At 39.7% G+C, this 17,044-nt stretch overlaps 1 protein-coding gene across 1 annotated transcript in view; it reads left to right on the top strand.

Moving 5' to 3' along the window:
• Positions 1-8,520: 8,520 nt before the first annotated feature.
• LOC115475055 (vomeronasal type-2 receptor 26-like) overlaps positions 8,521-17,044 on the top strand; it is a 56,456-nt gene continuing 47,932 nt past the window's right edge. Inside the window, exons 1-3 of the mRNA XM_030210792.1 lie at positions 8,521-8,525; positions 14,240-14,537; positions 15,296-15,538. Of these exons, the coding sequence (XP_030066652.1) occupies positions 8,521-8,525; positions 14,240-14,537; positions 15,296-15,538 (546 nt within the window). The remainder of the gene's footprint in view (positions 8,526-14,239; positions 14,538-15,295; positions 15,539-17,044) is intronic.

The raw sequence follows: 17,044 nt of genomic DNA, 5'->3' as shown, positions 1-17,044 counted from the left end.
CTTGGATATCGACATACTGAGGAGTTTCCGGCAGCACATGACCACATATAGGGAGGCAAAAGGATTGCTCTCTATCTCCACCTGCTGGTAGATGGACACAACCCACCAGTCTATGGATTGATCAGCTATGATTAATGGAAAGAAAATTATCAGGTATGATACATAATTTTACCATTGGTGTGCAAATCTATCATGCATGTTCATTGTCGATATCCTGAAAACTTGACTGGCTGGGTGTGCCCCAAGGCCTGGGCTAAGAAACACTGCATGATTGCACTTTCCCCCAAAATTAAAAAAAAAAAAAAATAATAATAATAATAGTCATAACAAATCCTGTAAACACACAGAAAACTAAATAAAATGAACATTTTTACTCCTACTAATTATATTGTTACAAAAAAAATGAAAGGTGGTGTCTTGCTGTGCCCTCCCTATAAGGAAAGGTGGTAGTTGAATAAATTGTATGGCCTTACGGAATTTAAAGGGGGTTTGGACAGATTCCTGAGAGAAAAGTCCATTGAACATTATTAATTTTTTTTTTTTTTGGGGGGGGGGAGATGGTGTTTGCCGGGTTCTTGAAACCTGGATTTGCCACTGTCGGAGACAGGATGCTGGACTTGATGAACCCTTGGTCTTTTCCCAGTATGGTGGTGCTTATGTACTTATGTACTTATTATATGTATGTTGTTCAATAGTAAGTTAATTCCCTAAAGCTTGATTTTGCCTGGGTCTCTAAGTAAGAAGTGGAATATGCAGGTCAGGGACTGCATAATTCCATAGATATTTTATAAAAGATTCACTGAATGCAGAGGTTTTTGTGAAATGCCCATAAGAATGCCAGAAAATACACATGCAAGTACTAACACTTCCAAGCCACTTTAGTTAAAAAAAAACCACAAAAAACACACACACACATTCAAAACAAGTAGGAAAAGCATGCAGAGCAAAGACCATGGATTTCTTTCTGGTCTAAATATTTTTATTGGTTTTGTTATGAAAAGAGAAAATAACAACGAATAACAATGTTTATCTGATAGAATGTGTAGTGAAATACAAATCTTCAGATTCAATAGCAGGAGCTTATAGGAGAAAAAGAGAAAAAATACACATGAGGATTTAACACAAAGAATGCTTCATGCATATGTCACAAATACAAGATAATCTGCAGTAGAAACGCTACTTGCTACTGAAAAGTAGAACAATAGTGGAGACCATTTTTTCTTATATAAGATAAAGCGAGGTGATTTTTTAGCAAGGTACATTTCAAATTTATAAGCTTGAAATAATAAATTCCACCATTCTTGATGAGTAGTTAGGTGCAGAGCTTTCCAATGTGCAAAAACTACCTTCAAAGCTAAAGAAAACATGGGTGTTAACAAGCATACACTCATCGGAATTTAACATATTACTAAAACATTGACCCTTGAGCAACAGATATTTATATAACATTGGACCAGTGAAATGAAAAACATGTGTCAAAGTAAGCCATATGTCTCTCCAGAATTCTTGAATACACATACAATCAAAAATGAAATGCTTAAGGGTACCTTTCTGCATCTGACAAGACCAGCATAAACTGGAGATGTGAGGGTCAATTACCTGCGACCTGAGAGGTGTCCAAAGAGACCTGTGTGTGATGAAATAAAGAGATTGTGTTGTCGAAGAAGAGTTAGAACACTTAAATATTGAACACCATAATTGTTCCCAACTTTTATCTGTGATAGCTTGCTGGATATCTTCTTCCCAGCATCTGTGCAGGCCTACACATTTAACAGAAGATTTGCTTATGAGGAAAGTATAGATATGAGATGCGGCATGCTCTGCAGATTGAAGCTTCTTAGCTAAATCAAGGATATCGGGGATATGATGTATATTATGGACTTGCATGTTGCTTTTTTTTAACATTGAACTAAGTTGTAACCATTGGAAGAACTGAGTGTCCATTAAAGAAAATTCAGTTTTTATGTCAGAAAACATTTTCCAACTGTGGCTACCCAGATCAATAAAATTGCTAAGATCCCATATACTTATGCATTGCCAATGTGACCAAGAGACCTGTTTTTTGTTAATTAAAAACATAGGGTTATTCCATATTGGCATATGTGTAGTAGAGGACCAAGGAATGTTTAATTGTTTGTCAAGAGAAGACAACATTTTATGAGTGGTGTTAATAATGGGATTAGAGGCAATATACTTAGGGAGATGCATACCAATTAAATAGGGGTGTATCAATAGGTCAATAATGGATTGTTCCAGTAGCATTCACCTAGACAAAGAAGCAGTATTAGAAGTAGCAATCCATTCCAATCCTTGATGAATAATAAATGCTTTATGATAAGATAAAAGATCAGGAAATCTTACCCCACCCTGCAATTTAGATATTTTTAGCTTACCTAAGGAAATTATAGGCGACTTAGAGTTCCACAGGAAGTTAGAGAGCAATTTTTCCAACTTTTTGTAAAAAATACCAGAAAAAAGGAGAAGAATCATGCTTAAAGCATATGTGATTTTAGGTACTATCATCATTTTGATAGTATCAAGTCTGCCTCATCAAGTTAGGTTAAGTGAGGACCAAGATGAGAGAGAATTTTCTGACTTTGTCAGAGTTAATTTTGATGGTGGTAGGGAGATCCCTGTCAAAATAAAACACCCAAATATTTGATGGAGGAAACTACCCATTTGAGGAGATAACCTGGAATGGAGAAAGGGATGCAGGCATCATTTAAGGGCATCAGTTCAGTTTTGTCCCAGTTAACTTTATAGCCAGATAGTTTTGAAAAATGGGAGACTAGTTTAATAAATGCATTCATGGAGGCCTGTGGCTTAGCAAGGTATAACATGATATCATCAGCATATGCTGAAAGCTTGAACTCGTTGTTGCCTACGTGAATACCAACAACCTCATTTGAATTTCGTATAGCTATCAGAAAGGGCTCAAGCGCTAAATTAAATAGCAAAAGAAACATAGGACAACCTTGCCTAGTGCCTCTGTTCAATATAAATGGGGCAGAAAGCTCACCATTAGCGGCAATACGCGCAGTTGGTGAAGAATACAAGAGGTGCAACTTGCGTACAAAAAGGTCAGGAAAACCAAAATGCTTAACCACAATAAATAGATATTTCCACTCCACCCGGTCAAAGGCTTTTTCAGCATCTAGGGAAACAGACAGGATAGGTTGAGCCATAGACTGAGTGGAGTGGATAAGGTGACACAGTAATCTAGTATTGTCAGCACCATATCTAGACTTAACAAAACCAGCTTGATCTCTATGAATAAGAGATTGGACATGGTGTCCAATCTGCAGCATAATAGTTCTGCAAAGATTTTGTAATCTGCGTTCAACAGTGAAATTGGCCTGTAGTTATGCACAAGTGTGCAATCTCTATTAGTTTTCGGAAGCACTACAATGTTAGCATCAAGAAAATGACCTGTAGAAGCTGAGTTTAGTAGATCTTGATAATAAAACATCAAAGGAGTTGAAATGAAGGCCAGGAATGTCTTATAGAACTCAACTGGGGGACCATCAGGGCCAGGTGCTTTTGACAAGGGCAGCATCTTGATTGCAGAAAGTATCTCACTATGAGAAATGGATTGATTGAGCTGACATATTTGTTGTTTAGAGAGGCAGGGAAGATTTAGTGAGGAGAGAAAATTAGAGATTTCAGAATCAGAAGCCACACATTCAGAGGAGTATAATAACGTATAGAATGATTCAAAAGCTTCTAATATTTGAGAAGACAAAGTCAGGGGCGCTTCAGTAGATGACACAATTGTGGCTATGCGCTGCTTCATTCTTTTGCCTTTAAGATAGGATGCCACTAATTTACCAGCTTGTTGGATTCTGCATAGTACGTAGCGCTTTGTTTAAAGGTGATGATATTGGCAATGTTGGACAAGATCAAATTATATTGCATTTTAAGAAGCCTGAGGTTTTGAAGCATAGACTTGGATGAAGATGTATATAAAGACATTTCAAGTTGATGGATTTCATCTTCAAGTTTAGCAGCATTAGCATTATTGATGAGATGCGTAGCTAATTACTTCACCTCTCGGCCTCCCATATTGTTGCTTATGATGACACAGAGTCTTTGTTAACAGCAAAGAATTCAGTCGACTTTTGAGTGATGTGCTGCAAAAATGTTGAGTCCGAGAGCAAAGAAGTATTAAGCCTCCAAAAGGAAGATTTTGCTTTACCAAGGGACCAATTAAAGTCACAAGATATAGCTACATGGTCAAAGATTGATATTTCATGTATCTGCACAGCATTCAGCATAGGGATAAAGTCTTTGGTGCCCAGTAGATAGTCAATTCTTGAATAAGTATGGTGCGGGGTGGAGAAGAAAAAGTAATCTCTAGATGTTGGGTATATTAGACTCCATAAGTCAGACCATCCATTGGATTGCATAAGGCTATTCAGTGAGTTCCGAACTTTAAGTTTAGCGGGTCTGCAGTTAGAAGATCTGTCCAGGCAAGGATCAATTGGAAAGTTGAAGTCACCTCCGATAATAGTGTGACAATTAAGAGCATTCGGTCCAGAAGCGTTAATGCTGTGAAAGAAGCTGTCCTCGGAGAACACCTGCTACAGGTATGTATCATTCACTGTATTATTTTGAAATGTTACCCTCATGACTGCATGGTATAGGAGACCATATTGAGTGCCAAGAGCTTTGAGCTTAGGGCGCATATCAAGAAACATTTTCCTTTTCTTAGCAGTTTTCTTAGAGAAGTCTGGCACTAATAAAATTTTCGCTCCAGTGAACAGCATTCATTAGGAACATTAACTGATCGTGTCTAAAACATTTAGTAATTATGGGTCATGAATAGTTTTTTTCCAGGAGCCAGCTTCAGCACGACACGGTGAGCGCGTTCAATTACAAAGCTGGTGTCGGTTGGTAAGGCAGCGATTTTTACAAAGAACGAATTCAAAAATTGAACCATGTCCTTCCCTTCAGACTGTTCAGACTGTACCCCTAATATACGGATGTTATTCCTTCTCAGCTGGTTAGATAGGTCTTCAAGTTCCCGCTGCATAAAATAATGTTATTCACTTTACGGCACATCTCCTGATGAAATTCATCGTGGGCAGACATGTGATCTTCCAGGAAACTAATTCTGGCATTGAACTGAGTTAGCTGAGTGGCAATAGAAGCTAAGTCTGACTTAATTTCAGCGGTGGCGTTGAGGTTTTGTTGATTTAAAATGCGCAGCACTTTGATATTATTTGCGATAAGCTCTACCTTATCACGTGGTAATGGTGACTGCAGGGCCTTCTCAGATGCGGAGAAATCCGTTTTATTTCTCTTAGAGGTAGAATGTAATGAAGGAGAGCCATCATTTCTAGCGGATTTTGATGTCATCCTGCTAAATGTCTTTCCCAAGACCAAAAGAAAAAAACAAGGCTGAGTTGCTGTAAAACAATATTAAAGGATAGCTGGCAGGAGAGACAGCTCTATGCGTCCATACCAGTTGAAGTCACATGATCACCCCCCTGGATTTCTTTCTAAACCCTGTGTGCATTTGTGTGTGTATCTTTGACCTGGAGGGGGAAAGGTGGTATGAATGGAGCAGTATACCCACATTCTGTTAATTAAGCCTAAGGGCACTTTTTACTAAAGTGCGTTAAGCACTTAAATTGCAGTTAATGCATGAAAATAGGCTACCTTGTGTGAAGAAACAGTGGAGGTCTTTTATTAAAGATTAGCTCGAGCATATGTCTGAAGTGTATTTCTCCTGTTTGGCTAGCAGATGGTGCATGTTTATGCTTAAAGCTGTTACAGAGGACTGACTTTTCTTGCTTTTATTTGACTCACAGATAATAGGAAGTGTATGTAGTGATGTAACCAGTTTTTATTTGAAACTTGACTGTTCTGGTCTCTGATTGGCCTGGAGTTTTGAAATTACCCAGCAGTGTCTGGCTGTTGCTTCAGTTTCGGCCTGGGAGAAGGAGAGAGAGATCTCTTTGCTGAAGCTCTGCAAACAGATATATGCCCTAATCTCCCCAGGTCTTTCTAGGAAGTATACAAGTGTTTAGTTAGTGTTATAATTGATCCATATTTCAGTTACCTGTTATTGTTTGCCAATTGCACTGAAAGCATTTTCCATCTCACAGATAGGCTGCAGAGAATACCTTCTCCTGCTTTAGACTTAGCCTGGCCTCAGAATGACATCCTATAGTATATCTCCTATCAAACTGAGCTCTCTTTTTCATCAAGCACTGCCATTTCCTCCCCTCACCCTCCCCACTGACAGTTTGAACTTCGTGGGTGTGGCTTGGATCTCTTTCAGGGAGAGAAAACTAACAACTTATAGCAGCAGCTTCAGAGAGCATTTTCCATCTCACAGATAGGCTGCAGAGAATACCTTCTCCTGCTTTAGACTTAGCCTGGCCTCAGAATGACATCCTATAGTATATCTCCTATCAAACTGAGCTCTCTTTTTCATCAAGCACTGCCATTTCCTCCCCTCACCCTCCCCACTGACAGTTTGAACTTCGTGGGTGTGGCTTGGATCTCTTTCAGGGAGAGAAAACTAACAACTTATAGCAGCAGCTTCAGAGAGCATTTTCCATCTCACAGATAGGCTGCAGAGAATACCTTCTCCTGCTTTAGACTTAGCCTGGCCTCAGAATGACATCCTATAGTATATCTCCTATCAAACTGAGCTCTCTTTTTCATCAAGCACTGCCATTTCCTCCCCTCACCCTCCCCACTGACAGTTTGAACTTCGTGGGTGTGGCTTGGATCTCTTTCAGGGAGAGAAAACTAACAACTTATAGCAGCAGCTTCAGAGAGCATTTTCCATCTCACAGATAGGCTGCAGAGAATACCTTCTCCTGCTTTAGACTTAGCCTGGCCTCAGAATGACATCCTATAGTATATCTCCTATCAAACTGAGCTCTCTTTTTCATCAAGCACTGCCATTTCCTCCCCTCACCCTCCCCACTGACAGTTTGAACCGTGGGTGTGGCTTGGATCTCTTTCAGGGAGAGAAAACTAACAACTTATAGCAGCAGCTTCAGAGAGCATTTTCCATCTCACAGATAGGCTGCAGAGAATACCTTCTCCTGCTTTAGACTTAGCCTGGCCTCAGAATGACATCCTATAGTATATCTCCTATCAAACTGAGCTCTCTTTTTCATCAAGCACTGCCATTTCCTCCCCTCACCCTCCCCACTGACAGTTTGATACCTTCTCCTTCTTTAGACTTAGCCTGGCCTCAGAATGACATCCTATAGTATATCTCCTATCAAACTGAGCTCTCTTTTTCATCAAGCACTGCCATTTCCTCCCCTCACCCTCCCCACTGACAGTTTGAACTTCGTGGGTGTGGCTTGGATCTCTTTCAGGGAGAGAAAACTAACAACTTATAGCAGCAGCTTCAGAGAGCATTTTCCATCTCACAGATAGGCTGCAGAGAATACCTTCTCCTGCTTTAGACTTAGCCTGGCCTCAGAATGACATCCTATAGTATATCTCCTATCAAACTGAGCTCTCTTTTTCATCAAGCACTGCCATTTCCTCCCCTCACCCTCCCCACTGACAGTTTGAACTTCGTGGGTGTGGCTTGGATCTCTTTCAGGGAGAGAAAACTAACAACTTATAGCAGCAGCTTCAGAGAGCATTTTCCATCTCACAGATAGGCTGCAGAGAATACCTTCTCCTGCTTCCACCCACCCACCCCTAGAGTGACATGTCTTATATAACCTCCCTATCAACCCACTCATTACTTTACCTCACCCATTTCTATTCTTCTATCACCTTCTCCCACTACTCCAACCAGAGTTACACCTAATCACACTGACCACCCTTCAACATCTTCTGTCCTTCTGTGACTGTTCTCTTGTGCTTGACTGCTTAAATATTTTAAATTTAAATGCTTTACTTTTTGTCTATTAGATTGTAAGCTCTTTGAGCAGGGACTGTCTTTCTTCTGTGTTTGTACAGCGCTGCGTACACTTTGTAGCGCTCTAGAAATGTTAAATAGTAGTAGTAGTAGTAGTAGTTCCACTGTTCAATATTTTTTAGGAGAATAAACATAATTGTTTGTTCTCCTTGTTTGTCTGGACAGATAAAGAATCCTGGTGGTTTGTGTGTTGGGTCTGTGAGTGCTTTCTGGGAACTGTGGGACCATTGGGAGTGTGGCCCCAGTAACCTAGAAATCACTGTGGATAATTTGAGAGCAGGAAACTCACCCAGTGGCGGTTGTGACCCAGTCAGTGGGAGGAGGGTGCAAGTATAGAGCATGAGTGATAGGTGCAGGTGGACCTGAGCTGTGCTGGGGATAGACCCTCTAAGTGGCCGTGGGGTAACTCCAAGCAGGTGGCTACGTGTTTTGTGACAGACTGACTACATTAAGGAGTTTTGTGGTATTTTGCCTATTTCCACACATTAAACCACACACTACTGAATTTTGCTGTCAGGGGGCATGGCATGGACAGAGAGTAGACATGGAAGCATTAGCCAGCTAGTGCATTACACTTTCCTCATGCTAGTTGACTAGCACACATGTAACGCGGGAGCATGTGGTAAGTGTTCCTGCATTCGCTATGACCAGGTGTCATGTCGCGTACCTCAACACAAGCGGCATCCTCAGTCTGTGCAGGGTCCCGTCGACATGCACACTTGACTGGCACAGCCCTGAGCCATGTGTGTGTAGTTCTTCTCTGACTGCAGGCTCCTTGATTGCTTTGCTTCCACCCACCTGGGTCTGCTCTTCCTCTGCCTGGCTTCCCTTGCTTCTCTCCTATTGGTCTTCCAGTTCCTCCTTCCCCTGCTGTTGTCCTATGGCTGTGCCCCTTCTCCCTGCTGATGTCAGACGCCAGCACTTTATCAGCTGAGCTCTCCCTAGACTCCTTGCTTCAGCTTCTACTTTGGTAGGTGTTACTTGCTCAGTAGTGTGCTTCTCCTGTACTTTGTTCTTCGTTACTTACTGCCTGTACCTGGATTACTCTCTTGTCTGCTGCCTGCCTCCTGACCTTGCCTGTACCTGGCTTACTCTCATGTCTGCTGCCTGCCTACTGACTCTGCCTGTACCTGGATCACTCTCTTGCCTGTCATCACCCCGCTTCTTGCTCCATCTCGTAAGCCCTGCAGGCCGCCCGCACCTAGGAGCTGGGGAACAGCAGTCAGAGCAGGTGAAACCCGGGGTTGTCCAGCCGCAAAGCAGAACCTGGTCTGAGTACCGGGCTCGGCAGTGCTCTACTTGGTACAAGAACTCACAGGTCTGACACCAGGCACCATACTAATTTCCATTTTAACATGAGACAAGTATTAGAAAATGTGGGTTCTGCCCCCACTGTTTGCCGCATAAAATTTGCAGCTACTGTGTGATATATTCCTGCGTTAAGCTGCAGCAACTACAAATTGTACCATGATTTAGTAAAAGGTTCCCCAAGTGTAATAATATATGAAACAATGAGATGTCACTGTCAACAAATTTCAATCACTGTCCCTCTGAAACAGGTATTAGTTGGCAGTACAAACAGCAGCCATTAAGAATGTTACATAGTTCATTCATTAGATTTCTCAATACAGTTTACAACAAAGAAAATGAAATACACATCCGTATCATTATGAGGCAGCCCATCAGGGATAGGGGTGTGGCAGGACAGGGCAAATGCATGCTAGGGGAAACATATAGACCAGGCCTCATGGAATCTTTTCCAATCTCTGTGTCCATCTCTCTTCCTATTGGTCTGTCATTCTTATGTGTGTGTGTGTATGTGTGTCTTTTGTGTAGTATGTATACCTGTATATCTTTCTATATCCATATATGTGAGTGTGAGCTCATGTCTGTGTATCTGTATTTGTGCGTATTCAATATGTGTGGGAAGTTTGAAAGGAAATATTCCCTAACTGCTATGTTTCACTCTATCATATGTTCTATGTTTCAGAAGCTGGAACTGCTTCTCCTTTAGAAGTGCTTATTTGTTTTTTTGGAGCCCCTCAAGTCTAATCTGGCTCAGTTTCAAACTCGATGATGTGCCTTTTCACCAGTTTTTCCCTCTCACCAAATTTGATCTCATTCTGTTAAATTTTTGGAGAGTTATTTTTCTTTTACTTATTTATTGGGATTTATTAACTGCCTTTACGAAGAGATTCACCTTAGGTGGTGTACGGCAGGTTCAGTTTAACATAAAACTTACAATTTTGTTAACTGCATAACAATTTTAAAATGACCAGGTATAAGCATAAATACAATGAATGAGGTAAACTTGAAAACAGCAAATTGAAACCTAACAGGACTACCATGAAACAGGATCAAAATGTACATATTTAACAGCACCGAAATTCAAATAACAAAGATATAATATGATGTCAGCTTAATACTAATAAAATATCTAATAAGCACATTCAGATAACATTGCTATGACACTCATGCTTTTCTCCAATGCAGCTTACCATATAGCTGAGGGGCCAAGTGCAGATATATAGATGGGGTCAAGATGGGTGGTACAGAATCAGATGGAATAAATAGATGGGTGGCTAAACTAAAGGCAAGTTCTTTGTACAGTTAAACAAGAAATAAGGAATTAATCTAAGTAACATTGTGTGAAGCAAGCTGATCCAGGTGCAGAATGGATGTATAGTCAGTCACCCTATGTATTAAAGGCTTGGGAGAAGAGCAAGGCTTTTACCTGCTTCCTGAAGTAGAGGTAGTTTTGAGTTATACGTAGCCCTTCTGGGAGTAAATTTCAGAGTGTGGGGGCTACTCCTGAGAAGGTTCGCTGGTGGGTATCACATTGTACAATTTCTTTTGATGAGGGAACAGATAGTGATGCTCCTTTTAGAGGATCTTAGAGGTCTCAAAGGTATGTAAATGGCTAACTTAGGGCCCTATTTACTAAGTCATGTTATAGGTGTATTAACGTTTTTAACATATGCTAAAAATTAGCGTGCATTAACGCTAGAGACACCCATAGGAATATATGGGTGTCTAGTTTTAGCATGCATTAATTTTTAGCACGTGCTAAAAATGCTAGCGCACCTTAGTAAACAGGGCCCTTATTCTTTAAGTACTCTGGCCCATTTTGTCTGAGGGCCTTGAAAATCAAACAGTTTTAAATTTAGCCCTGTAAGGCACTGGTAGCCAGTGTAGTTTTGCAGGAAGGGTGTGATGTGGTCACGCAGCTTGCAGCCTTCTATCAGTCATGCTGCAGCATTTTGAATTAGTTAGAGCTGATGCAAACTCTTTTTGGTTTGACCAGTGTACAGGACATTACAATAGTCTAGTCATGATGTTATCATGGCATGGACCAGTGTGGTCAGACTCATCTTTTCAATATGTGGAGAGAGATTTCATAGCTGCCGTATGTGATAGAGACAATTTTTAAAGGTTGTTTGAATTTGCAGGATCAGAGTGAGTGATAAGTTTAGCAGTATCCCAAGATTCCTGACCTGTGATTTTAGGGGAAGTTCCTACTTCCCAAAAGGTATTTTGAAGTCAGGTATTTGTCCACTTGTGTTAGGTACCCAAAGAATCTCTGTTTTGTTTGGGTTCAGGCAGAGTTTGTTATTGTTTGCCCTTTCCTGAGTTGTGTTTAGGCAGGCAGACAGTTTACTCAGAGCTATGGGTAGATCTGGTTCAATGGATATGAGCAGTTACACATCATCGTTATAGATGTAGAATTTTGTGTCCATTGACAGAAGCAACTCAGCCAGAGGCTTTAGGTAGATAGTAAATAAAATGGGAGACAATATGGATCCCTGTGGCACCCCACAGTTCAGTGTCCAAGGTAATGATGTGCTGTTGCTGAACAGAACTGATTTTTCTAATGCCATTGCTAAGCATGCATTCCAGATATCAACCTGTTCTGACACTGTCGTCATCTTTTCATCCACATGGGGGTAGGACAAGGCCTCCAGGCATTTATCAGCAGTCAGATTTCTTACGTCATGGATTTCCTTCCAAACTTTGATTGGACCCATCTGATTCATGTAGTTCTTAATAGAAAATTTGATTAGAAAATGATCAGTCCATGATAGGGGTGTTATTTTAATGCTACCAGCCTTGTGTTCAAAGATGTCAAGCACTTTGCTGAACATCAGATCTAGCATATGGCCCTTTTCATGAGTTGGAGATATGATCACCTGAATGAATCCTAGAGCTGCTATCGTACCAAGGAAAGCAGCAGTAGTGGTGTCTGGAGTTTCAATGTGTAGGGTAAAGTCTTCCATGATCAAGAACCTAGGGTAGCTCAGAGTTACCTCAGTCACCAGATTCAGCAGTTCTTGCACAAGCAGCCACACTGGTTCCTTATCCTGGATTAGGAGGCATTCTGACTCAGACAGATGGGGCATGGAAACTCTGCGCAGTTTGATTGCCTCTTGGATCAGGACTGCTACTCCTCCATTCTGCTTCCCTGGTCTTAGTTGGTGCAGGATAGTGAATCCTTGTGAAGAAACAGTGTGTTTTGAGCCTGTAAAATGTATTAGATATTTTCCTGCTGTAATTATGTCCTGAAGTGTATTTCTCTTATTTCGCCAGCAGGTGGTGTTTCTTTGCTGTAAAGCTGTTACAGGGATCTGAATGTTCTTTTTCTTTAACACAAGCAGGAAGCAAGCAGCAGCAGCATACTTTCAAATCTTGTTGACTGGGCTCTGAATGGTCCAGGAGCTCATTTGCTTTAGAGTGTACTGATTTTGCCTTCAGTCTTAGCCAGGAAGAGAGACAGATCTCTTTGCTGAGGCTTGGTGAATTATATGTCCTGATCTTCCCAGGTACCGTTTAGACAGTATATAGATGTTTAGTTACTGTTATAATTGATCCATATTTCAGTTACCTGTCTTTGATAACTTATCTGACATTTCACTTGTTGACTCGTTCTAATTATTTGTTAAATTTAGGTTTCCCATCTGTAAATAAGATCCACTTTAAACTTTATCACAACAGTTCCTTTAACTATTTAGCTATTAAATTGTGGAATTCTATCCCTGTTCAAAAATGAAATGTATCTGAAATTCTGACAGATGTTGAAAACTTTAGTAAATATTTCTGAATTATATAGTCTTGGAATGTACTTGTACTTTGTGTAACCCACTTTGATTCAATATTGGATATAAGCAGGATAGAAATGCCGAGAATGGAATTTTCTCTGATTTGTTTTAAAAGAGTAAAGAGTAAACAACTGATTCATGTCTACCCATTCCACTCCACTTAGTATTTTAAAGACCTCTATCATGTCTCACCTCAGCCATATCTTCGTCAACCTGAACAGCCCTAGCCTCTAAAGCCTTTCCTTATAGGGAAGGTATCCCATCCCCTTAATCATTTTTGTTGCCCTTCTCTGTACCTTTTCTAATTCCGCTATATCTTTCCTGAGATGCAGTGACCAAAATTACACACAATATTCTAGGTACAGTCCACCATGGATCAATACGAAGTCATAATAATATTCTCTGTTTTGTTCTCCATTCCTTTCCTAATAACTCCTAACATTCTATTTGTTTTCTTAGCCGCCACTGGACACTGAGCTGAGGGTTTCAACTTGTCATCAATTATGACGTTTAAGTCCTATTGTGGAACCTTGCATCATATAGCTATAGTTTGGGTTTTCTTTCCTTACCTGCATCACTTTGTACTTGCTCACATTAAATGTCATTTGCCATTTGGACTTCCAGTCTCCCAGTCTTATAAGGTCCTCTTGCAATTTTTCACAATCATCTTGTGATTTAACAACTTTGAATAACTATTGTGTTGTAAGCAAATCTGATTACCACATTCGTTATAATTTATTTAAACTATGTGTTGGGTTGGAAAGAGCAGCAACATTTGCGCTGAGGTTTACTAAGCTGGTAGCGCGGCTGGCTGTGCGCTAGTGCCGACATAGCCCATTCACTTTGAATGGGCTATGTCGGCAATGCCGCGTGGAAGCCGCTAGCGTGCCTTAGTAAACAGACCCATTGGGGTTTTAAACATGTGAATTTCAGCACTTACATGCAAAAGTGTCAGATTTTTCAAAACTGGACATCCAGAAACAGCCAATTATGGAGCTGAACAAAATTACTTTTTTTGTTTTTTAAATTTTTTGAAGTGGTTTGAAACATACCTTTAAATGCAGCTATTTATACATGTAAAGCCATGCAAGTCTTCTACATTGAGCTCACCAGTGTCTTATTTTGTTATGGAATAACACAGGCTTGTATATACAAGTAATTTTTATCCATCCTTATCGTAAAGTTTTAACAGAAAATAAAAATGTTCAGCAAATAAGCTGAATAAATGTTCATTTTCTCATAGGGAATCTTTTCAAACTTATAAAGACTATTTGGCCTTCATTTTTGCCATTGAGGAGATCAACAATAACCCTAACCTTTTACCTAACACTACCCTGGGCTTCCATATTTGTGATTCGAACAGCAATGCATTCAGAGCCTTGCATGGTGCTATGAGCATTTTATCTGCACGACAAGAGGGTGAACCTGTTCCAAACTACAGCTGCAAAAGAAAGGGCATTTTGACTGGTTTCCTTGGAGAAAAAGTATCTGACATATCCAGGACTGTAGCCAGACTTACAATGATTTATCAGTACCCACAGGTATGAGCCAGAATTCAAATTCTTTATACTATAACTTGGGAACTTGCTGAAACCCACATAGCTTAAGTTTTCCAGTGGGAGATAGGGAATGGTCTGATTTTTCATTGTCCTTATTCTACTGTAATTGCCAAATTAGTGACCACATGCTAAAGGGTATTTTTAAAACGTTTTCCGCCTGGGAGCAGAGAGTGGGCATTCCTGAGCTAATCAATTACCACAATTATATTACCACATGCTAACTGCTTAGTACAGGATTAGTGCATGAGTCCTTACCACCAACAAAATGGGTGGAGTAAGTGCACATGGGCTAATTTATTTAATGGCTATATGGCCAGTAAAACAAAAAATAGAAAAAGGCCATTTTAACAGCTGCAATAAAAATGGCCTTGGTTTGTAGGGAAAAACCTGCAGAAGAGCATGCTAAAGCCACTTTTTACCGCAGCTTAGTAAAAGTATCCCAAAAGTAGAAAAAGAATTTTATTTTCAGTTTTAATGACTGCAATATGTCAGTTTTTGGAATTTACAAATGCTATCTTTATATTTTCTACAGTGCAGGAGGAAATGTGCAATCTTTTTATTATAAAATTGATATAATTTAAACACTTATATTTGCCACACAGGTTAAGCAGCTAGTTATAAATTTATCCTCCCCAGGTATTGTTTGTGGAACTGTCATATATTGAAAAGAAAAAAAATGGAAAACTATTTAACTATTTGAAAAAATAGAAATTGACATTTTTATGTTTGTGTTTCTTCAGATCAGTTACGGCTCCACAGATTCAAACTTCAATGACAGGATTCAATTTCCAGCTTTCTACCGGACCATTCCAAATGAGCTCTCTCAGAACGCTGGTGTTGTTCAATTGCTGAAACATTTTGGTTGGAATTGGGTTGGAATTCTTGTTTCAGATGATGACACCAGTGTAGGAGGCAGCCAAGAACTGATGAAAGAGATAATCCGCAATGGTATCTGCATTGCATTTTCAGAAATATTACCTTATGTAAGTGGATACTATACGGACAAGTTTAACAGCATTTCTAAAACTGTTGAGACTTCCTCAGCAAATGTGGTAATACTGTACAGCAGTTTACCTGCCTTTGATGTATTTTTATTTGAATTCTCTTTTCCAGTAAATAAGGTTTGGATTACCTCAGTCACCTTGACAGATGTTCCACATTTGCGATATTCGTTGTCATCACATTTTATTCCACTTAATGGCACGTTAGCATTTTCTGTCCACAGAGGAGAGATTCCTGGTTTGAAAGATTTTATCTATGGTACAAAACCTTCCAAGTATCCAGATGATATGATACTTAAAAATCTCTGGAAGTCTCATTTTCATTGTGTATTACCAAATTCTGATGGGACTTTTCCCTTTCAATTCCCATTCATAAATTGTATAGGGAACGAAACATTAGAAAGTCTTAGTCTGAATGTACTTGATGTCTACAATTTTCGATATACCTATAATGTTTTCACTGCTGTGTATGCATTTGCTCATGCTTTACATGAAATGTATTCTCATAAAATCCAAACTGGTCAGCTTGCAGTTGGAACACCTCTGACAAAAGACTTTCAGCCATGGCAGGTAAACGATTTTAATTATTTGATAAACTGAACTACTGTTTCTCCCACTATTTATTTTATTTTTATTTGTTACATTTGTATCCCACATTTTCCCATCTCTTTGCAGGCTCAATGTGGCTTACATACAACTGTTAACTATCCATCACATATAAACTTGCCCTGATGTCAAAGATTTATTTTCTTTTTTCTTTACTTTTATTCAAATTTCAAAAGTTACATTCAGGCATACAAACTTGAAAATAGGAAAACAGAAATAACAAAACAGGAAATAAAGAACCAAATCTTACTAAGGGGCCCTTTAACTAAGCTGCGGTAGGCAGTAACACATGCCTAATGCAGCAAAAATGGACTGCCACAGGGTATGCTGAAAGCATCATTTGGTAGTTTCTGAATGTGCATGTGCTATACATGCGCTAAATATTTTAAAATATTTTTTGAGGCGGGTGTCAAATGCGAAAAGTTCCGGCACTAACCAGTTAGGGCATCTGCATTAGCACACTAACTGGCTAGTGCACGGACAACGCATGAGCCCTTACCGCCTAATAAGTGTTCACACTGTAATTTTTGAAAATGGCCGAACGCTAATGGCAACATTCACACATGGCCGTTAATGAAAATAATTGAGAAAAGGTGTTTTTGCAGCTGCAGTAAAAATGGCCTTAGCTCAGCTTACAAAAAGGATCCCTAAAATAGATAATAAATCAACTTTTAGTCCACAAGATGATGGGAATCAAGAGAAAATAAATTCCTGTCAGAAATAAAATGAACTAATTTCCTGCCAAGAGAGGAAAAAAGAATTACCAAGAGGCATATGAATCAGAGGCACTGGCAGTCAGATTACATGCATTACTCAAAGGGAACCACCAAAAACACGAACCACCCTCCTGAAGTAGAAGAAAATCTAACAGCTATTTAGACT

Source organism: Microcaecilia unicolor, chromosome 7 (genome assembly GCF_901765095.1).
Source record: "Microcaecilia unicolor chromosome 7, aMicUni1.1, whole genome shotgun sequence".
In the NCBI taxonomy this organism is placed as follows: domain Eukaryota; kingdom Metazoa; phylum Chordata; class Amphibia; order Gymnophiona; family Siphonopidae; genus Microcaecilia; species Microcaecilia unicolor.
Note: the sequence above shows the minus strand (reverse complement) of the source record. Positions and strands in the feature narration are given on the sequence as shown.